We start from the raw sequence: 21,226 nt of genomic DNA, 5'->3' as shown, positions 1-21,226 counted from the left end.
ATCTTCTTCCAAAGATAGCATAAAGAAATCTACGGCTATTCAAGAACATTCGGTCTAAAACATCAGAACTTGGTTTCAATATTCCACTTTAAGATGTAATTCTGTTTCTTTAACCATGGAAACCTGGTTTATTGTTCTTTGATTCTTCTACTTTTATGAGTTGTCCCAAATATGGATACTGGCCATTGGAGAGTCGGTATATTGTATCTGTTTGTCCACTGTTTGGAAAGTCCAGGACAATGACTGCTATAAGGTTTTTAAGAAAAATATTGACGGACTTGATTCATCTGTTGTGCCAGCAGATCACTTGCAGAGGTATGGAGTTTACTGAAATGATTCTGTTATTTACAAGTATACTGCTTATATTTTAGCATCTCAGTTTCTTCCATAACATTAAAATATCTAGTTGGTTGACTAAAATGTTTAACTACCACTAAGCTAAGACTATTATTTCTCACCTTGTTTCTTTTTATATGTTCTACAGTGCCTATTCCAAGATGATTTTAGAATTTGAGCAAAGAGCTGAAGGCAGAAAACAAAATAAGCGCAAAACTAAAACAAAAAAGTTGGAGGCTGCTGTGGTTGAAATTGATAAAAGACTCTGTTGCTTGAAATCGAATCTGAAAGCACGACAGTTCATAATCTCTCCCAGGTTCCAATAGTTCAAAGACTTCTGATACTGGTCTTGATGAACGGAACCAAGAGCTTTTTCTTGATGTTGAGCCTATCGTTGTTGATCATGCTCGTAGCTGTAGCACATAGAGGATTGAGGTCATAAATCTCTTAAGCCCTTCACCTGCAATGCAAACCCGTAAGGTTTCAAATTTTCAACAGAAAAATAGTCAAAAGGTTGATGTAATTGATTTGAGTGATACAGAAACTGATCAGTCACCTGAACATGAGAGAAAGGCAAGAGAGTTGAGATCTTTCTTAGCCACTTTAAACAGTATGACTTCCTCCAGAAGGCCAGTAATGTACCATGTATACTACAATAGAAGTTGCATATCTATATTGCAATGAGAGCTTTTCTGACAGAAGGCATAGGATTTAGAATCTGGCTTTCATGAATGAATCTAATTCATCATTTCCTCCAACAAAATGGGCTGTTTGTGATCTTACAAAACTAGATGGATTTCTGTACACGATGGCCCTTTCACAAAAGAAAAGAAAAGAAAGAATGAAAACCACTAACAGAAATCAAACTGAACTAATGCCCTTTGTACACTCAGCTCGAGGGGTTTTCCTCCTCACTGATCACCCAAAAAAACTCATTGATTATCCACTCCAAGATGAGTAATCTCTATCACCTGTCATTTCATAGCACTAAAATGAATTAAATGAACAAGACACTACAGCAGTACAAAAGAGAGTAATTGAGGTCAAATTCCTGTGTTTTACCTTCCTAACAAGTTCATGGCCATGTTTCTAGCTTGGTAAATTTGATGGCACATTTTTCCCATATCATCAGCAGAACATATTGTAGCTTTCAAGAACAGAAAGAATTCCTCATAATCATCAATTCTCTCTTCTGACATGGCGACATCTTCGAGGAAGCACTGGAAGCTTTCCCATTCCAACCCCTTGGCTGATGCTTCTTGCAAATGCTGTTCTTTGGATTTACGTTTTGCTCTTCTTGTTACCATTTCTTCTAACCAGACCCCCATTTCTGTGGCCCGTGCAATACATGATAAAGGTATCTAAAAAATATAATAAAGGCAAAAAGAACTAGGGTCACAACAAGTAAAGGGCATTCACGCAAGCTTTCAAGTGAGGACGCTCCATAAGATTTCAAACGGGGGGGCAGGTCAGGAGGATAGATAAAGTTACCTCTGCAAGTTGTGCAACCTTGAAACCAAAACTACTCTTTGCAACACCAGGAACGAGCTTATATAGGTAAGTCACATCCTCCTCGGTTGATTTTGGGCCTGACAAGCTTGGATTTTTGTGTGAAGTAAGATATGAGACATGGTATACACCCACAGATGCTGGGAATTCCTTTTCAATCTCAGCAACTTTAGGATAGTGGGTGACAAAGAGGACCAAACATTTCTTCTGCTGGAGAAGATCATGCAAAGCTGCATACGCAATGGCCACACCATCGTGGGTGCTTGTACCTCTCCCAAGTTCGTCAATTATGACCAAGGAACGTGATGTGGAATGATGGAGTATATGTGAAGTCTCAGTCATTTCTTCTAAAAAGGTGCTTCTACCTTGTTGAATACTGTCAGAAGCACCCATTCGAGTGTATATACCGTCCAGGACATGAAGTTTTGCAGAGAATGCCGGTACAAAGGAACCGACCTACATGGATCAGAAAAAATATTTGTAGGGTAAGCTTGAAAGAAATGTGTAATTGAGGAAAAGAAAAAAAAGAGAGCAAGCCTAACAAGAGAATGATCCAATATATTGAAACTTCGAAGATGAAGCAGAGGGGAAGATGGGAGTGAAAAGCAAGAACATGACAGATTATTCACATAGCAAGCATCTTGTTACATTTGTGAGCCGTTTTTTGTTTCCTTTTGTTTTGTTATGTCTGTTTTTTTATTTAAATATATATACAACACATAGTTGCAAATAAAAGTGGAACCATTTGGTTTACCTGAGCCATTAGAGCAATGAGAGCAACTTGTCGAATGTAGCAACTTTTGCCCCCCATGTTTGGCCCTGTTACAATTTGACAATGCTCTCCATTCACATCCAAATTTGTGTCGTTCGGGACAAAATTGCCTTGTAATGTACCTTCCAAAACCTGCCTCATCATATATGATAGACACATATAACAGCCACAACATAAAAGTCACCTATGTTCCCTAGATATTCAGCTTCATCACAAGAAAATGCAAATTCCAACCTATAAAATGATAATTATCTGCTACTTGGAAAGAGCTGTTGAAATACGTTGAATTAGCCCTAAGGGCATTTTTATAATTTACACTATATTTGCTAAATTAGGGTTTCACTTCATTCTATTTATATCTGAGGTTGGGGTCTATTGTAAGTATGACATTAAAATAATAAGTCTTTTTCTATCGTGGTTTTTCTTCCCTGAATTAGGGTTTTCCACGTAAACTCCTTGTGTCGTTTTTCTTTCTCTTCTATTCCAATGTGGTATCAGAGCAAGGTGATTAAACCCTAGCCCCGATAGAAGAAACTCAGTCATCAAACTTGATAGGTGAGGTACACTGACTAATGAGGCTGTGATTCAAGCAGCAGTTGATCGATATCTCCGAACCATCATCCCAGGTGGCGCAGCCGAATAGATCAAGCCGGCAAGCCGAACAGCAGGTGGTGGGCTTGCTCCAGCTAGCACACCAATTAGCTTCCAGACTCAACCGTTCCAGCCGAACATCATCGATGAAGGTCCCTCAGCTTCGGATGCAAGCGATTCTTCTCCGGCGAACGCACTCTGTCCCTCGCAACCGATCGGTTCCTCGACTTCGCACAGGATCGGATCTGCTCCAGACGGTCGTGGGTTTGCTCCAGCTACCGGGTCGGGTCAGATCAGCGCGATTTCTTCAACCTCGCAGCCGATCGCCGAGCCTTATGTCTGTTACCCACCGTCGTAGCCATCTGGGAGCAACGTCAGTCACAGGTTGCCGCATTTTGCCGCCGGTGGACTTCCGGCAGTAGCTTCTTCACAGTACCATGGTGGACAACCTCTTCCTCATGTGTACCCAGTTCAACCTCAGTTTCGAATGGGTGATTCCGTTGAAGAAAATCCCATGACTTTTGGACAAAAAAATTCCAGATCTGAATCTCATGGGGAACTCCAACAACAATTGGTTAGTCTCCAGCAACAGATGGCCGTCTTTGGAACCAGATTGAATGGCCATGATTCTTCCCCGATGTATTCAGAAAATCCGGTATCAATGTTTCCTACTCTTCCTACTACTAATTTTTTATCTGGAATTGTAGGAAATTCTGCAAGAATGATCACGGGAGAGAAGCTGAATGGGCAAAATTACTTCTCTTAGTCCCAAACAATTAAAATGGTTCTTGAGGGATGCCATAAGTTTGGATATTTGACTGGAGAGATACCACGACCGAATCCTGGGGATCCTCAAGAGCGTGTCTGGAAAGCAGAGGATTCTTTGCTCCGCTCAATGTTAATCAGTAGCATGGAACCACAAAATGGGAAATCTTTACTCTATTCAGCCACTGGCCGAGATATTTGGGATGCAGTCCAACGGTTATATTCGAGGCGTCAGAACGCATCCCGCCTGTATACTCTACATAAACAAGTTCACGAATGCAAACAAGGGAGCATGGATGTAACGTCATACTTCAGCAAGATGTCGTTATTATGGCAAGAAATGGATCTATGTCGGGAGATCGTCTAGAACTGCTCGCAAGATGGAATTCAATACTCCAAGATAGAAGAGGTTAAGCGTGTGTATGATTTTCTTGCAAGGTTGCACCCCAAATTTGATACAGTTCGGAGTCAAATACTAGGGCAGAAACCAATACCGTCTCTCATGGAGGTCTGTTCAGAGGTTAGATTGGAAGAAGATAGATCAAGTGCAATGAATGGGCCGGATGTTACCACTGTAGAGTCAGCTGCCTTCGGGGTGAAGTCCGTTGGAGCTGATGTTAACAAGCAGAATAGTAAAACACCCCCAGTATGTGAGCATTGCAAAAAACAGTGGCACACGAAGGATCAGTGTTGGAAATTGCATGGTCGCCCTCCGAATAGTAAACGTACCCTCCGAATGACAAGTCGAAATCTGGGCGTGCTCTAGTGGGTGAATCAGTTAAAGGGGCCGCACAACCTCAGACACAGCCTCCAGTGACCAACCCTGGTGATTCAGGTACCATAGGGATCAAAACAGTTGCTCAATCAGGTAACCCTCAATCTTTTAGTTTCCTTGTTGAAGGGAATGAGTTATGGATTCTAGATTCAGGAGCGACCGATCACTTGACTGGCTCATCTGACCGGTTTCTCTCATACTATCCAAGCACTGGAAATGAGAGGATTCGAATTGCGGATGGATCCTTCGCTCCTGTTGCTGGAAAAGGCAGACTGTCACCATTTAGGGATTAACTCTGCAAAATGTCTTACATGTGCCCAAAATTTCTTACAACTTATTATCAATAAGCAAAATAACAAAAGATTTGAACTGTAGAGTTGTCTTCTCACCAGATACTGCTTTGTTTCAGGACTTGAGCTCGGGGAAGACGAGTGGCACTGCCTGATATGACAGAAGCCTATATTACCTTTCTGAAGATGCTTCCTCCAGAAGCTTGTTTTGTACTAGTCTTTTATCTTCGTTTACTATGTCTGAAACAAATTATTTATTGTGACATTTTCGTCTTGGACATCCTAGTTTTCAATATATGTGATATTTATTTCCTCATTTATTCCATAATGTGAATGTTTCTTCATTATCTTGTGATGTCTGTATACATGCTAAACAACCTCGCGTGTCGTTTGTTTCTCAGCCCTATAAACCTACCCAGCCTTTTCACCTGGTCCACAGTGATGTTAGGGGTCCCTCAAGCATCTCTACCCTGTCTAGTAAACGGTGGTTTGTAACTTTCATCGATGACCATACCCAACTTACATGGGTATATTTCCTTGCTGATAAGTCCGAGGTTTTATCTACCTTCAAACAGTTCTATACCACTATATTAACACAGTTCAACACAAAGATTGCCATTCTTCGGAGTGACAATGGCCGTGAGTTTGTCAATCACGCCTTCTAGGAATTCCTAGCGTCAAAGGGAATCATCCATCAAAACTCGTGTGCATATACTCCACAACAAAATGGGGTGGTTGAACGGAAAAAATCGCCACCTCATTGAAGTTGCTCGTTCCTTGATGATTCCAGCGTCTCTCCCTTCGTACCTATGGGGAGATGTTGTTCTTACCGCAGCTCATCTCATTAATAGAATGCCTTCACGAGTTCTAAAGTTTCAAATCCCTCTTGAGTGCTTCAAAGAGTCCTATCAGTTTACCCGTCTTATTCCTGAGGTTCCTCTTCGTGTGTTTGGGTGTACAGCTTTTGTTCATACTCATGGTCCACACTGGACTAAGTTTGCTCCACGAGCTCAAAAATGTGTGTTTGTCGGATATCCCCTTCATCAGCGAGGCTATAAATGCTTTCACCCATCTTCCAGAAAATATTTTGTCACTATGGATGTCACGTTCCTTGAAGATAAACTGTTCTTTCCCGTTAGTCATCTTCAAGGAGAGACCACAAATGAAGAGACTAACAGTTCCACGTACTCCGTACCTATTAGCTTCAATCTTGAGCCTAGTCCTAATATTCCTGAACTTGAGCCTAGTCCTAATATTCCTGGACCCAGTTTACCTAGTCTTGAACCTAGTCTTCCTAGTCTTGAACCTAACTCTGCTTCTATTGTTCCCGTGTCGGTCTTTCCTACTAGACAAGTGCCCTGTATAACATACTATAGGAAGAATCTCATAAAGGAAATTCAGGAAACCCCTGGTGTTCCATCGGAAAGTGTCCAAACGTCGGAACTAGCTCAGGTTCAAGATCCCGTTGTTTCAGAGGAGATTCTTGAAGAGAAGTCTGGGAACATAGAAAATGATGAGACGAGCTCAGAGAAGGTTGAAACTTCAAGAGGTAATGAGGTGCTGAAAGATCCTCAAGAAGATGCAGAATTGTCCCAGAAGTCTGATACTGAAGAGGGACAGACGAAAACTTACAACTATGATACCACTCTGGATATGCCAATTGCTTTGAGAAAGGGAACCAGGTCATGTACAAAGTACCCTTTGCATAGTTTTCTGACCTATAGTAACTTATCTCCTGGTTTAAGGCTTTCACTACTCAGCTAGATGCTCTAGCAATATCTACCAGTGTACATACGGCCATGGAAGTTCCCGAGTGGAAAGCAGCAGTAATGGAGGAAATGAGAGCTCTCGAGGCAAATAGGACTTGGGAGTTAGTAGCTCTCCCTCGAGGTCACAAAACAGTTGGTTGAAAATGGGTGTTCACAGTGAAGTATAAGTCTGACGGAACACTCAAGAGATATAAGGTCAGGTTAGTTACTAAAGGGTTCACTCAGACGCATGGGATTGATTATTCAGAAACTTTTTCCTCAGTGACTAAGTTAAACACGATTTGTGTTCTTCTGTCTGTCACCGTAAATAAAGATTAGCCCCTATGTCAACTAGATGTAAAAAATGTCTTCCTAAATGGTGAGTTAGAAGAGGAAGTTTACATGAGTCCACCTCCAGGTTTCGAAGCTAAGTTTAAGAATCATGTTTGCAAACTCAAGAAGTCTTTATATGGGTTGAAGCAGTCCCCTAGGGCATGGTTTGACAAGTTCACCGTGTTTGTTAAGTCCCAAGGGTTTGTTCGGGGCATTCTGATCATACCATGTTTACCAAAAAATCACCCTTAGGAAAGATTGCTATGTTGGTAGTGTATGTTGATAACATCGTCCTATCAGGAGATGACACGGCAGAAATTGCTAAGCTAAAACAAAAGATGGCAGGTGAATTTGAAATCAAGGGTCTTGGTAGTTTGAGGTATTTTCTCGGGATAGAAGTGGCAAGATCAAAAGCAGGAATATTTGTATCTCAGCGGAAGTACACTCTGGACTTGTTGAAGGAAACAGGAATGACTGGATGCCAACCCATTGACACTCCTATTGAGGTCAATAGTAAACTGAAAAGCATTTCGGAAGGAGTTCATGTGAATAAGGAGAGGTATCAACGCTTGGTAGGAAAACTAATTTACTTATCTTATACTAGGCCCGACATCTCCTATGCTGTGAGTGTGTAAGTCAGTTCATGCAGAGTCCATATGAGGAGCACTATGACTCGAATTTTGAGATACCTGAAGTCCACCCCTGGGAAGGGCTTAGTGTTCAGAAAACATGACACATGGAGCATCGAGGCATATACTGACTCAGATTGGGCCGGATTTGTGACTGATAGAAAGTCAACTTCTGGGTACTGTACCTTTGTAAGGGGAAATTTGGTAACTTGGCAGAGTAAAAAACAGGGTGTAGTGGCCAAAAGTAGTGTTAAGGCAGAGTATAGAGCTATGAGTCTGGGAGTGTGTGAAGAAATCTAGTTGCAAAAAGTTTTATCTGATCTTCACGAGAGTAGTCCGGGGCCCATGAAGCTGTATTGTGATAATAAGGCTGCCATCAGTATTGCGAATAATCCCGTGCAACATGATAGAACCAAACATGCGGAAATTGACAGGCACTTTATTAAAGAAAAGTTAGACCGTGGAGCTATCTGTATTCCCTATGTACCTTCAGTCCAACAGGTTGCAGATATTCTTACGAAAGGGTTATCAAGACAGACGTTTGAAGCTTGTATTAGCAAGTTGGGTCTTGCTGATATCTACGCCCCAACTTGAAGTTAGCCCTAAGGGCATTTTTGTAATTTATACTATATTTGCTAAATTAGGGTTTGACCTCATTCTATTTATATCTGAGGTTAGGGTCTATTGTAAGTATGACATTAAAATAATAAGTCCTTTTCTATCGTGGTTTTTCTTCCCTGAATTAGGGTTTTCCACGTAAACTCCTTGTGTCGTTTTTCTCTCTCTTCTATTCCAATAAGACCTATCCTAGTTGATTTCAACAAAAAGTAGATCCCAACTATGGGATAAAAAGCAAAACCAAACTGTTTCAATTGCTTTTAATACCAACCATATCCAATGCCTCATCCCAAAAATATGGAAATAAAAAAGACATCTTGTACATGCACAGGAAGAAAGACATGAGAAAGTAATTTAGTTGAATGAATAGAGAACATTGGTAAGCATAAAATTGTACCGGATGGCGTCCAGAGCATATAAGTATCTGTGCAGGTTCATCATCATGTACAAACTCTGGGCGAGCATAGTTCTGTATGAAATTCAAGTTAAAAGGAATAACATTGGAACATCATATTACGAAAATTGAAGCAGCTTTTCTACATGAAACGTTACCTTATTTCTTGAGAGAATTGCTAACGAATACAGACAGTCGATGGAAGCCAGTGCTTGAACAGCAGCTTGAAACTCTGCATAATATCTGCTGAATCCACTTAGAAAGCTATCCCAAGCATCACGAGATGCCACCATGAGCTCCTCATTTGCCAGAGAGAGCTCGTCTAACGCAGCCAATACTTCAGGTGGGTGATACCTTATGGTTTTCTTGGTACTATTGACCTTAACCCAATTTGAAGGCACCTTTACATCCGAGGCTAACTGTACACAAGACATTAAGCATGAAGTTAACAAAAATCATTCTAAGCATCCCTACCAGTTCAAATATTAGTTGTATCTGAAATGTTTTTATTTTGCATGTTAGTTTGAAATGAACAACCTCAATCAAATGCGTATTTCCAGACACACTAGTGAACTCCAACTTCCGCATTCCAAGGTGCTTGCGGTATAAGGTGATCAGAGAATCCAATTTATCTCTTACAGATTGAGACTTCTTCCGAGCTCTAGCAACCTGAAAAAAGACTAGAGAATATTACAAAAGGATAATGAAAGCAGAATGTACGGATAAGTACAGCAAAGAATTAAGAAAATGATTGTAGACAATGAAGAAACATTTTGATTCAGCTGAAAAACATTATATTCTCTTATTTCTTTTAGGAGGAAAGGATTTCTTAAATAGAAGAAATACCCAATTACAAATAAGGAAAGAATAAAAAACAGCAAATATAATACAATACAGTAGAGAATTTCACAATAAAGGAAATAATCAACACTCCCTCTCAAGCTAGTTTGAAGATTATCATTCATAGCCAACTTGTCAATCAACTTGTTGAATTGCCACTTTGGAAGGCCTTTAATTAACACATCTACAATTTGCTCGGCTATCGGAAGAAAGAGAATGCATATTATTCCTGCATCAATCTTCTCCTTTATGAAGTGTTTATCTACTTCAATATGTTCCAGTCTATCATGAAGAACTAGATTGTGGGCAATGGAATTTGCTGACTTGTTATCACAATAAATGCGTATGGGCATTGTCTAAAAAAATTTCAATTCTTCCAATAGTCTTTTTATTCACATGCCCTCACAAATACCATGAGCTAACGCCCTAAATTCCGCTTCAGCGCTACTTCTAGCAACCGCACTTTGTTTTTTACTTCTCTCCAAGTAACTAGATTTCCTCCAACAAAAGAGCAATAACTCGAAGTAGATTTTCGATCAATCACACTGCCTGCCCAATGAGCACAATGTAAACCTCGACATGTAGGTGACTGTGCTTCTTAAATAGTATACCTTTTCCTGGAGTACCTTTCAAATATCTCAAGACTTTATAAATTGCTTCAAAGTGAACTAACCCGGAGCATGCATGAACTAACTAACCACATTAACTACGAAAGCAATGTCAAGACGTGTGTGAGAGAGGTATATGAGTCTCCCCACAAGTCTCTGGTACTCTTCTTTTTCTTTTACCTCTTTCTCAGTTGCAGTTATCAATTTTAAATTATGCTCAATGGGAGTTTCTGCTATCTTGCAACCAAGTAAACTTATCTCATTCAATAGGTCAAGAATATACTTCCTCTGGTTGACAAGAATGTCACTATTAGACCTGGCAAACTCCATGCCTAGGAAATACTTTACAGTTCCCAGGTCCTTGATTTGAAAATCATTAGTAAGGTTTTTCTTCAAGATATTTAACCCTGTCTCATCATTACATGTAAGAATGATATTATCAACATGCACTATAAAAAAAAAAACAACTTACCACTTCCAATATGTTTATAGAATAAAGTATGATCAATTGACTTTGACTGAATCCATAGCTTGTGATTGCCTTTCCAAACCGTTCAAACCATGCTTTGGGAGATTGTTTAAGCCCATATAATGATTTCCTTAACTTGCATGCTTTGATAATCCCAAGATCCACCTCAAAACCAGGTGCCAAGTCCATAAAAACCTCTTCTTCAAGATCCCCATTAAGAAAAGCATTCTTAACATCGAGTTGATAAAGAGGCAGATAACAGGATTCTAATAGAATTAATTTTAGCTACTGGAGCAAATGTTTCTTAATAATCCATGTCATAGGTCTGAGTGAACCTCTTAGCAACCAATTTGACCTTGTACCTTTAAATACTACCATCAACTTTACATTTTACAATGAACACCATTTGCATCCCATTGTTTTCTTATCTTTTGGTAGTTCTACTATGCCCCATGTGCAATTTTGTTTCAGCGCATTAATCTCTTCCATCGTAGCTAATTTCCAATTCGAATCATTTAGGGCTTCCTGTATATTCCTTGGAACAAATAGGTTGGTTATTTTGGATGTGAAGGCTTTATGACAGTTAGACAATCTATGATAAGAAAGATAGTTTGCAATAGAATATTTGGTGCATTTACGAGTACCTTTCCTAATTGGAATATCAAGATCAGAGACATCAGGTAAAGGATTGGGAGATGAAGAACTATGAGGAATAAAAGTAAAGTGTCTAATACCTGGATCTTCAGGATCATTCATCGGAGTATTTGATTGGTCCTGTGATAAGTCAACTATCTGATCTCGAACTCTTCGAGTCAAGTTTCTTCTAGTATAAACCTAAAGTTCAGGATTTCGACTTGTAGAGTCATTTTGTAGTGTTTCTTCCCTTGTAGAAGAACTCCCCATACTTGGCATCAAAGGACTAGAACTCATAATTTCTGAACCACTGATATTTGGGAGAGATGAAGTGTCCCAAAAATTATCTTCAAGGTTAGATGTCTCCCCCTAAAGAGAATTTGGGCCAAAAAAAGATTGATTCTCCAAAAAAGACATATCCATACTTTCAAAATACTTGTTGGTCAAAGGATCAAAACATTTGTAAGCCTTCTTATAAGAGACATATTCTACAAAAATACATTTAGCGACTTGAGGATCAAGTTTAGTTCAAGAAAGGGAAGGAGTATGGACACAAGCAGTACACCCAAACAATTTAATTGGTAAATCAGAGAACAGTCGGTTATTAGGAAAAAACTCATTGAAGTGATTCAGAGGAGTTCTAAAATTCAAAACCTTAGACGACATCCGATTGATCATATATGTAACTGTAAGACGCTCCACAAATATTTTGGAACATTCATAAAGAACATAAGGACACGAGCAACTTCAAGTAAGTGTCTATTCTTTCACTCAGCAATGCAATTTTGCTGAGACGTGTCACGAAACGTAGCTTGGTGAAAAATAACCTTATCTTGCAAAAAATTGGTTAATTGTTCATTAAAATATTCAATGTTGTTATCAGAGTGAAGAATTCGAACTTTAGTTTGAAATTGAGTCTCAATCATATTGTAAAACCAAACAAAAACCTCTTTTACCTCTGACTTTTTCGTTAACAAATAAAGCCAAGTTAAACAAATGTGATCATCTAAAAAGGTAATAAACCAACACTTAACACTATGAGTCGAGACTTTAGATGGACCAAAAGGTGATGAAGCCTTGTAAGATTTAGGCAAATAGGTGGATCGATGATATTTGGCAAAAATGCAACTTTCACATTGAAAAATTGAACAATCAAATCCTTTAAATAAATTGGGAAACAGATACTTTAAATAGAAGAAATTTGGAAGCCCTAATCTACGATACCAAAGCATTATAGTTTCTTTAACAAAAGAAGAACAGACACTACTCAAGCCCTAAACTTTTTTAGGACTAGCAGAAACTTCATCAAAGTAATAAAGACCATTAATCATCCTAGCACGTCCAATCGTCCCCCCGAATCCTCATCCTAAAAATACAATGAGTTTCACAAAAGATAACACGACAGTTGGTATCCTTAGAGATTTTACTAACAGAAAACAAATTAGAAGCTAATTTTGGAACATGAAGGACAGAACGTAACATAAGTTTTGTAGTCAAAGGAATAATTCCTTTTCCTACAAGAGAGGTGAAGCTACCATCGACAATGCGAATTTTTTCATTGCAATACATAGGAGAATATGATTCAAATAAACAAGAGGAACTGGTCATATGATCAGAGGCTGCAGAATCTATAATCCATGTTGATGAATTAAGGCAAGAGAAAGCTTGAGGACAAGTACCTGATTGTGCCAAGGAAATACTAGGATTACCAAATGATGAATTGTTCTTTAGCAGCTTCAAAATTTGATTAATTTGCTCTTTATTAAATGGATTGGATTCAACAACATTAGCATTAGAGGTATGCTAATGGGATTCGTCACCTTGCTTAGAACTTTTCCAATTTGCAAGTTTTCCATGAAGTTTCTAACAAGTTTCATGCGTATATCGAGGCTTATTGCAATGGTCGCACCAGACACAAAGCTTTTCATGTGGCTTGTTGGATTGATTAGAAGCTTTCATTGCATTATTTTCAATCACCAATGCATAGCATTCAATTGAATCAATATGTTTTTTTGCAAATCATAATATTCCTGCGACTTTCTTCCCTGCGAACTTTAGGAAAAACATGATTAATAGTTGGAATAGTAGTTTTTCCAAGTATTCTACCTCTAACTTCATCAAACTCAACATCGAAGGAATTTGTAAATATGACCATCTTTCAACAGTTTTCCTATAATGCTTTTGGTCCTCTGTAAACTTCCACTCATATGTATCAAAGAGGTCAAGGTCTTGCCAAATCCTTTTTAAGGTGTGGAAGTATTGTGTAACTAAGTTAGTTCCTTGTCGTATATCACCCAATTTCAAGTTCACTCAAACACTTGTGACTAGTTGCCCAAATCAAAATACAGCTGAGTTAAACTATCCCATAATTCCTTGGCAGTAGAGTAACACATGTAATTACAGTCGATGTCTTCAACCATGGAATTGACAAGCCAAGTCATAACCATGGAGTTTTCGGCGTCCCACCCAGCGAATGAAGGGTCATCTGGACTAGGTGCGGTTTTTTCTCTTGTGATGTAACCAATCTTCCCTTGTCCACGAATATACATCCGAACACTTTGAGACCAACGAAGAAAATTATCCCCATTAAGTCGAATGGTAGTTATTTGGACAGCGGGACCGGTTGAATGGACACGATTGTCGCAAACTCTAGTAATGGGTGCCTTAGTGTCCGACATATCGTTGAAGAAACAAAGACATAAAAAGTAAAACCAATAGATCCGGAGAAAATTTTTTAAAAAAAATTCAAAAAAAAAAAAAAAAAACCAAACAAAGGCTAAACAAACCAACAACTTGATGAGACAATGGCGGACGGCGGCAATGGGCGGCACTGAGTAGCAAAAACGGCGGTCGGCAATGCAGACAATGTCGAACGGCAAAGACAACCAACGGACGAGCGTTAAAACTGAAAAACACGACCAAAAAATACGTTCGGAGGAGATGCGACGATCTAGAAGTCCGGTGGAGATGCGACGTTCGACGGCGATGCTTCAGGTGACCGATGGCAGCGGCAAACAAACGGAGATTAATCGGCGGCGGCGGTGGCAACAGAAGGTAGGGTTTTTTCAAGTTTTCAGAAAATTAGGGTTTTTTTAGGTTTTCAGAAAATTAGGGTTTCTTTTGGATTTTTAGGGTTTCAAAACCTTTAAAACTCTGATACCATGTTGAAAAACATTATTTTCTCTTATTTCTCTTAGGAGGAAAGGGTTTCTTAAATAGAAAAAATACTCAATTACAAATAAGGAAAGAATAAAAAACAGCAAATATAATACAATAAATACAGTAGAGAATTTCACAACAAAGAAAATAATCAACAGATTCGAATAAGTACATACCTTTGGAAATTGGTCACCATAGATGATCATTAGGTTAGGAAAGTCTCCTTGATCTGCAGCTTCTTTGCTGATCATTGACAAAAGCTTTGCAGCAATATTTATTAAACCAGAGGAAGAAGCGGATAAAATCATCTTTCTTAGGAGCTTGGAGTCAATCATACTTTCACTGGAATAATTGTCATCCCCTTCATCGATGTGAAACTGCTGAAGCTGTTTTCCCGCAAATAAAATAGCTTGAATAACTGCAATGAACTGCATGATGCATTATATGGAAACTGTCACTGTGCGATATAGAAAACGCAAAATCAATAGGAATTGTAAAATAAGTGTAAATCATAAACTAAAACAGGACCAATGCAGTTATGACAAATAAACGAAATATCGAAACTAAGCAAAATATAAGAAAAGTTCCCCTTTTTTTTTTGTGTTAAGAATCCACCTACCCCACAGATCCCCTACCCCTGCACTGGAAGAGGGGAAAATGAAGGCAATAGATATACACTACACCTTATATAGAAGTGCCACTGGAATGAAGCTAACCATATTCTCAGTTGAGCAAAATGGACAAAAAGGTTCACGAGCTGTTTCACAATGTCATTACATTTTAATTAAATTAGCTCTTATTTCAGGTATATGAACTGAAGCAAATGAAAAACTATCATTAGCGCTAAAGGAAATGCACCCCTACTCCTAACACTAAAAAGATAAAAGTAACTCTCAGTACCTCTGATGGGGCTGCTGTTCGGTGAAAGATTCTGGTTATTCCACGCTGAATATCTGGTGCCCTTCCCAAGGTTGTCAACACCAATGAAAGTAAATAATTCAATTCAGGTTCAATGACCATTACATCAGAATCTTCTTCATCCAACACTCTGTTATTTTGAGTTACTTTAGAAGATACCATAGATGCAGCAATCTCGGACACAGCCTCTTGACGAGCGATTATCATGTCTCTATCACATAAAGGATGTGTTATCTGTACCATAAATTGTAAATTTTAGAAGAGGAAATATGATCAACCTAATAGCATAAAAGAAAACATAATATGATACATACCCATTGGCGAAGAAGCCTTGAACCAAATATTGTAAGGGTATGATTCATGCACTGTAATAAAGATCCAGTTTGAGAACCGTCATCATTATTCTTCAAAACCTAAAACATAGGATATAAATACAGTAAGAAAAACAAACGAAGCACTTGAACAGGTAAATGAATATAGCCCTCTAGTATTTAAGGGTGGATACTTGCTCTTGTAATGATATGGCATACAAAAAATTTAACCAAAGAGAGAAGAAAGGGTAAAATACATTTTAAGTCCTTGGGAGTTGGAGCTTAATTTCTATTTAGTCCCTAGGTTTTTCAAAACTGACACTTTTGATCCTTGATATTTGAATTTAGTTTCTATTTTGTTTTTCAGTTTCAAAAGTGAAATGTTTGGTCTTTGAGGTTTGAATTTGATTCTTAATCGATGATTCCTGAAGTTTAAAATTAGTTTCTAAATAGTTCCTAAGTAGAGTTGACTGCTAGTTGATGTAACAATAATGACATGTCAGTTAAAATATGTGGACTAGACTTTGCACATATGTATTCTTTAAATGAGTTGGATTTCTCTTATTGTTTTTTATACTCGTGGACCAATTAAACATCAATTTCAAGCTTCAAAAACTAATTAGAAATCAAATTTAAATTTTGGGATTGACCCCATCAAATTCAAACCACCATAACCAAATAGAAACTAAATTCAATTCTCATTTCTCAGAGATCAAAAGTGTAAGCTTTGAAAACTCAAGGACCATAGAAACTAAGTTTAAATCTCAAGCACCAAAAGTGTACTTTACACTAAAAAAGAAAAAGAAAAAAAAAGTTCAAAAGATTTAAATACTGGCTTTGATAAATTTCTATGAATTTTTTTGGTATAGTATATTTACATATGAAATTACCTCGAGCTGTGTAAGTGTATTGCCTGAAAGGGTCATCTCCATTTTGCATGAGAATGGCCTAAAAGAAGATCCCAAAGACACAATCCTTTCTAAACCAAATTTCTTTAAGTGACGAATGGTTAAGGCCAAGGCTTGAAGAGCTAAATTTGGCATGTTTACTATTTCCTTCAAATTCAGCATAAAATAGTCTCAGATGAAAAAAATACATTTTAGTAGAATGAAAAACATAAAAGAAGAAATCATGCATAAATAAATAACAAACAAGATGACAAAAAAGGATGGTCATGAAACTTCTTATAAAATAGTCTCAGAAGAAGAAAATACATTTTAGTAGAATGAGAAACATAAAAGAAGAAATCATGCATAAATAAACAACAAACAAGACGACAAAAAAGGATGGTCATGACAACTTCTTATAAGAAATGAGGTGAATAGCAAAAAAGTTATTACAACACATGGTTTAAAATATCTTTTATTTATTTATTTGTTTTTATCTTTATTTTTTTGTGTGAAGATAAAGCAAGTTGGGATGCTGGGAAACTCTAACAAGAGCCTGAAACAGACCTACGGAAAGCAGAAAATACAATTCTTATTCATAAAGAAAAATCCCTAACGCCTGTACCTTAATTGCTGTGCGATCACTTTTTTGTCCAACCAACACTGAATCAGGGTTGTGATGTTCAGCTAAGTTATCTTGGTCAATGTTTTCATATAAAGACACCACTTCAGCAAGTGCACTGCCATCTTTAAAGCAATCTCGTGAAACATGCTCCACACGGACATTTGAAGCAGGTCCAGCATAACCTAGTAATAACTAGTCACAAACAATCCCTATCAGAAATAGTGGTAAGTTACAGTCTAAAGGAACAGAAACCAACAACCAAGAAAAGGGGGAAAATACATAAGTCAAGTGATCAATATAGGAAAGCATGGTTCATAATGAGACCACTGATGTAATTATGTAATTTTTAAAAATAGCAATAGGAAAAAGCATGTTCTTAGCTACTACATGATGTTGTAGTATGAATGACTAAAAGTTGTAGTTGATAGAAGAAAGTCCAATTTACTCCATTGGATCAAGCTTGAGAGCGCAATTTCCAAGCCTATTCAGTTTGAGTCCATCTCTTGAAAGGCATCACATACAAAACCAAATGGGTGCACGTGGACCAACCAAGTTGGAGGAAAGCCTATAACTATGCCTACCCCATGTTCAAGTGATCCCCGGCTCCTGAATCACTCTCCTTTCCTTGGAAAATTCCTACTTGGAATAGCATCAGAGTAATCTCTGATTAGGGCTAAGCCAACCCCACACCCAATATTTTCCTGGAAATCATCCAGAGCTTCCTCCATACACATGTACCCCATAATGCTATTCCTAGGCCACCATAACAATTAGACAAAATACCTGGAAAAAGTTGGGCCAAATATAAATGAAATCAAATAAAAATCCAGGTGAAAATGTCCAAGAAACATATTTGCACGGTGTGCATCCTTCTACCCCATTGTTTGAAGAATGCTGCTAGCATTGATGAGCTATAATTGGGGTGTTCTCTAGACGATGATACAAAAGTGGGCCAGAAACGTCAAAGTTGAATAAATTTTCCATTCAAACGATAATTCAAGCTGTAGCCATCAGACACCCATCCTAACAGAAACTTCAATTACCCTACCACACAAACAAGAGGCATACAACCTACACGATCAATACAGCAAGCAACAAACAAAGTTCAATGCTGCAGTAAAAGAAAGGCTTCCTACTCAATACAAAGCTACCCAGGCAGAATTAAAACCTACGATTGCCCAAGAAGTTGACAAAATAGACAAAAAGGAAGGAAGATTGTGTAAAAAGCACTTTTCTCGTTTCTTCCTTGACACAACATTTTAATGTACCTACAATAATAATTTATACCTTCTCTGTTGGCTTTGATATGGGATCCCCAAGAAGTAACTCGGCAGGAGACAAGCTCAAGAGCATTGCCTCAAGCCCACTTCTCATAAAGTTATCATCATATTCCCTATAAATAACATCCCCAGTTGATATCTCCATGGCAACCGTCCCAATTTTCACATCAACCCCATTTTCGATTCTACATTCCAAATTACCCACCAACATACTATTTTCAACCACACAGAACAAGTAATTACTCTCTCCACCACATCCTTCTTCAGCTCCCCCTAAATTCTGGGCTGCCTCCAATGTTGCTTTAGTATACAAAGCTGATAATCCCCTACAAAAGGGGCCTAACTTATTCGACCCATGAGCCTTAATCGCAGCGGTTTCGGTTTGTTTGATAACACCCACCTTATACCCTGCACTAACCAGCCTCCTCACATGCACATTCAATCTAAACGTGGGTATACTCGCAGTCATAAAATTACGATCTAAATGAGCATAAATACCCAAAACACGAGCCGCTATTTCAGCATCTTGGCCAAAAAATCTGTACCTGTAACCAACCTCCACCATGAGAAGAACATCAGGGTACCTCTTCTTAAGGTCCACAACCTGTAGCTCCAAAGGGGTGTATTTGGGATCAACGTCATTCGAGGTTCTGGGGTTTTGATTAGAAGGTTCGAAAGAGTCATCGGTGGGTTCAAGGAACTTGTCGAGGAACCTTCTGTGAAGTGAGGGATTGGGGACGGAAGGCAGCAGGTTGTGGGTATGAGGAGAGAGTTTGGGGCGTTTAGAGGATTTGGGTGGTGTTAACTGAGAAGCAAGTGCAGAAGAAATGAGGCGTTTGGAAGGGGAGAAAGTGACTGTGGCTGATATCTTAGGAGGTGATAACGGTTGGGTCGGCTGAGTTAAGGCGGCGGCGGAGGAGGAGGAAGAAGAAGAAAGAGATGGGGACTTGGGTTTTGGAGCAAAGAATCGAGAAATCACTTGTTGCTTCTGTTTCCCCATGAAATTTGCAGAACAAAATCAGTTGTTGCTTCTTCTCATACACGCGATCGCATTGGCATGTATACAAACATAGTGGCCATAGCTTTGGCGCGCTTTTTCGCTCTCTACAGACTGGAATGGAAGAGTTTTGGTTTTGGGAATAAGTACTTACATCGTAAACTCTACGTCTTCTTCATTTATATTCAAATCCTTCCCCAACTGGATGAAAGCAGAAACTAGCCAGGGGTTAAAATCAAAGAGTGAGAGATCCTATTTGCTTTATTTGGTGTCCCTTCGTAAAATTATTTTGAACTATCTCGAAAGTCTTGGAATTTCAATCCTAAAATTTAAACTCAATTCTGCATTACGTTTTTATCAACTTCAAACTAAACTTTTGTGTATCAATCCTATACTTCCAGCTCCCTACCTTGAACAAATCCCCAAAATGATAAGCTTATTAAGTCGACGACTCGAGTGACTCTCACCCATACAAATAGACAGGAGTCCACAATTCTCTCAGGATTGAGATTGAATTACCTATGGTCAATTAATCATTTCTCCGTCCAGTCTTATACAAACTTTTTGTATAAGATACCTCACTTTTGTATTGGACCAAATCGTTTGTAATACTTACAAAGTGGGTCATATCCGCAATATCACCAAGATAAAACACCTAACCTTATCCATATACTGCATACCTTTTAGGTTATTACTTGAACATGATCCACTTGTATGTCTACCACATATTGTTCAAGCTACATAAAATAACCTTCGATCTTAGTTTATTGGATTGAGTTAATACGTTCTAAATTTTGAATAGCATACTACTTATTTTATTAAATAAATAATTTATATTTACAAATTATAAACTACAAGATCCACGAGATTTATGACACTAAATCTAACAATCTCTCACTTGTCCTAAAGTGAGTGCATTGTACTGTACATACAAAATAAATTGCAATACAATAAACTAAGACATACTCTAAACCCCATAATACTCCTACTTATCCTAGACAAGATGACTAACTCCCGAGGCGATCTTTAAAAACTTTAATTGTGAGGGACTTCCTAAAGAGTTTAGTCAGCTATTCACGTATCGTTGGAGCTTCGAGCCATAGGTCCATAAGTTCCCCTAGATAACTCAAGGGATTCAAGTGAGAATCAGTTTTTTGGTCAGTTTGAAATGTTCAAATTGACAAGAGGGAGTTTGATTATATATATGATATGATTGAACTGGTTAATTATATATGATATGATTGACTTTATGTATGAGATACATTAATTGAAGGAAAATTGATATAAATATGATTTATATCTAGTGGAGGAGAAAACACTATGGTTTATATGTGATATTAAACTATAGGTTAATGAATATAATATGATTATATTTATTATTTTAATTTGACAATTATGGAATAATTGTACATGCTGTTTTCTCCGTAACTGTGTGTTAGTGGGAAGTTCCAATCAGGTTTCTGATATTCCAAATTCATTGATGCAAAGAATTGCATTTACATTCTCGGTGGGTAAAAGCATGTCTGCTCTCTGTTTAAGCGTTAAATCATTTGTGGATCTGTGGATTAATGGAGTTTCTAGGATGAAGCCTCTGGATTGTTTAAATTCTTTTACATTTGAAGTTAATTGTAAAGGCCCCTACGTTTTTGGGAATATTAACTGTTATCGAGTCTGTAATTTCAAAATGTTTGAGTCTGTGAGTCGTTAATGAAGAAGCTTCGTAGCAAGGGTTGTTGTTC

At 38.2% G+C, this 21,226-nt stretch overlaps 1 protein-coding gene across 2 annotated transcripts; it reads right to left on the bottom strand.

The window, feature by feature from the left end:
* Positions 1-303: 303 nt before the first annotated feature.
* Positions 304-19,735, bottom strand: MSH3 (homolog of DNA mismatch repair protein MSH3). 2 transcript variants are annotated; one of them, XR_005482359.2, is made up of 14 exons: positions 18,498-19,730; positions 17,211-17,402; positions 16,589-16,753; positions 15,702-15,800; positions 15,370-15,621; positions 14,646-14,897; positions 9,298-9,429; positions 8,919-9,179; positions 8,764-8,835; positions 2,600-2,749; positions 1,828-2,301; positions 1,399-1,697; positions 893-1,307; positions 304-796 (listed from the first exon to the last, which is right to left on the bottom strand). XR_005482359.2 is itself a non-coding variant. In XM_090313367.1 (12 exons), the coding sequence occupies exons 1-12, from the start codon at positions 19,488-19,490 to the stop codon at positions 1,395-1,397; spliced, it is 3,345 nt and encodes a 1,114-aa protein (XP_090169493.1). In that variant the 5' UTR covers positions 19,491-19,735. The 2 variants fall into 2 exon arrangements, 1 of the variants encoding a protein (XP_090169493.1); XM_090313367.1 differs by lacking the exons at positions 304-796; positions 893-1,307 and having other exon boundaries at positions 1,395-1,697; positions 18,498-19,735.
* Positions 19,736-21,226: the final 1,491 nt, after the last annotated feature.

This window comes from Benincasa hispida, chromosome 1 (genome assembly GCF_027475165.1).
Source record: "Benincasa hispida cultivar pf3 chromosome 1, pf3_genome.v1.1, whole genome shotgun sequence".
Taxonomy (NCBI): Eukaryota; Viridiplantae; Streptophyta; class Magnoliopsida; order Cucurbitales; family Cucurbitaceae; genus Benincasa; species Benincasa hispida.
This window is presented reverse-complemented; position numbering and strand designations above follow the sequence as displayed.

Excerpts from the sequence above, each read along its gene's own strand:
- MSH3 (XM_090313367.1), bottom strand. The coding sequence starts at position 19,490 with ATGGGGAAACAGAAGCAACAAGTGATTTCTCGATTCTTTGCTCCAAAA. Across the intron at positions 8,836-8,918 it reads CAATTCTCTCAAGAAATAAG|AACTATGCTCGCCCAGAGTT; the intron begins GTAACGTTTCAT and ends AATTTCATACAG. Across the intron at positions 2,750-8,763 it reads TATGCTCTGGACGCCATCCG|GTTTTGGAAGGTACATTACA; the intron begins GTACAATTTTAT and ends ATGATGAGGCAG.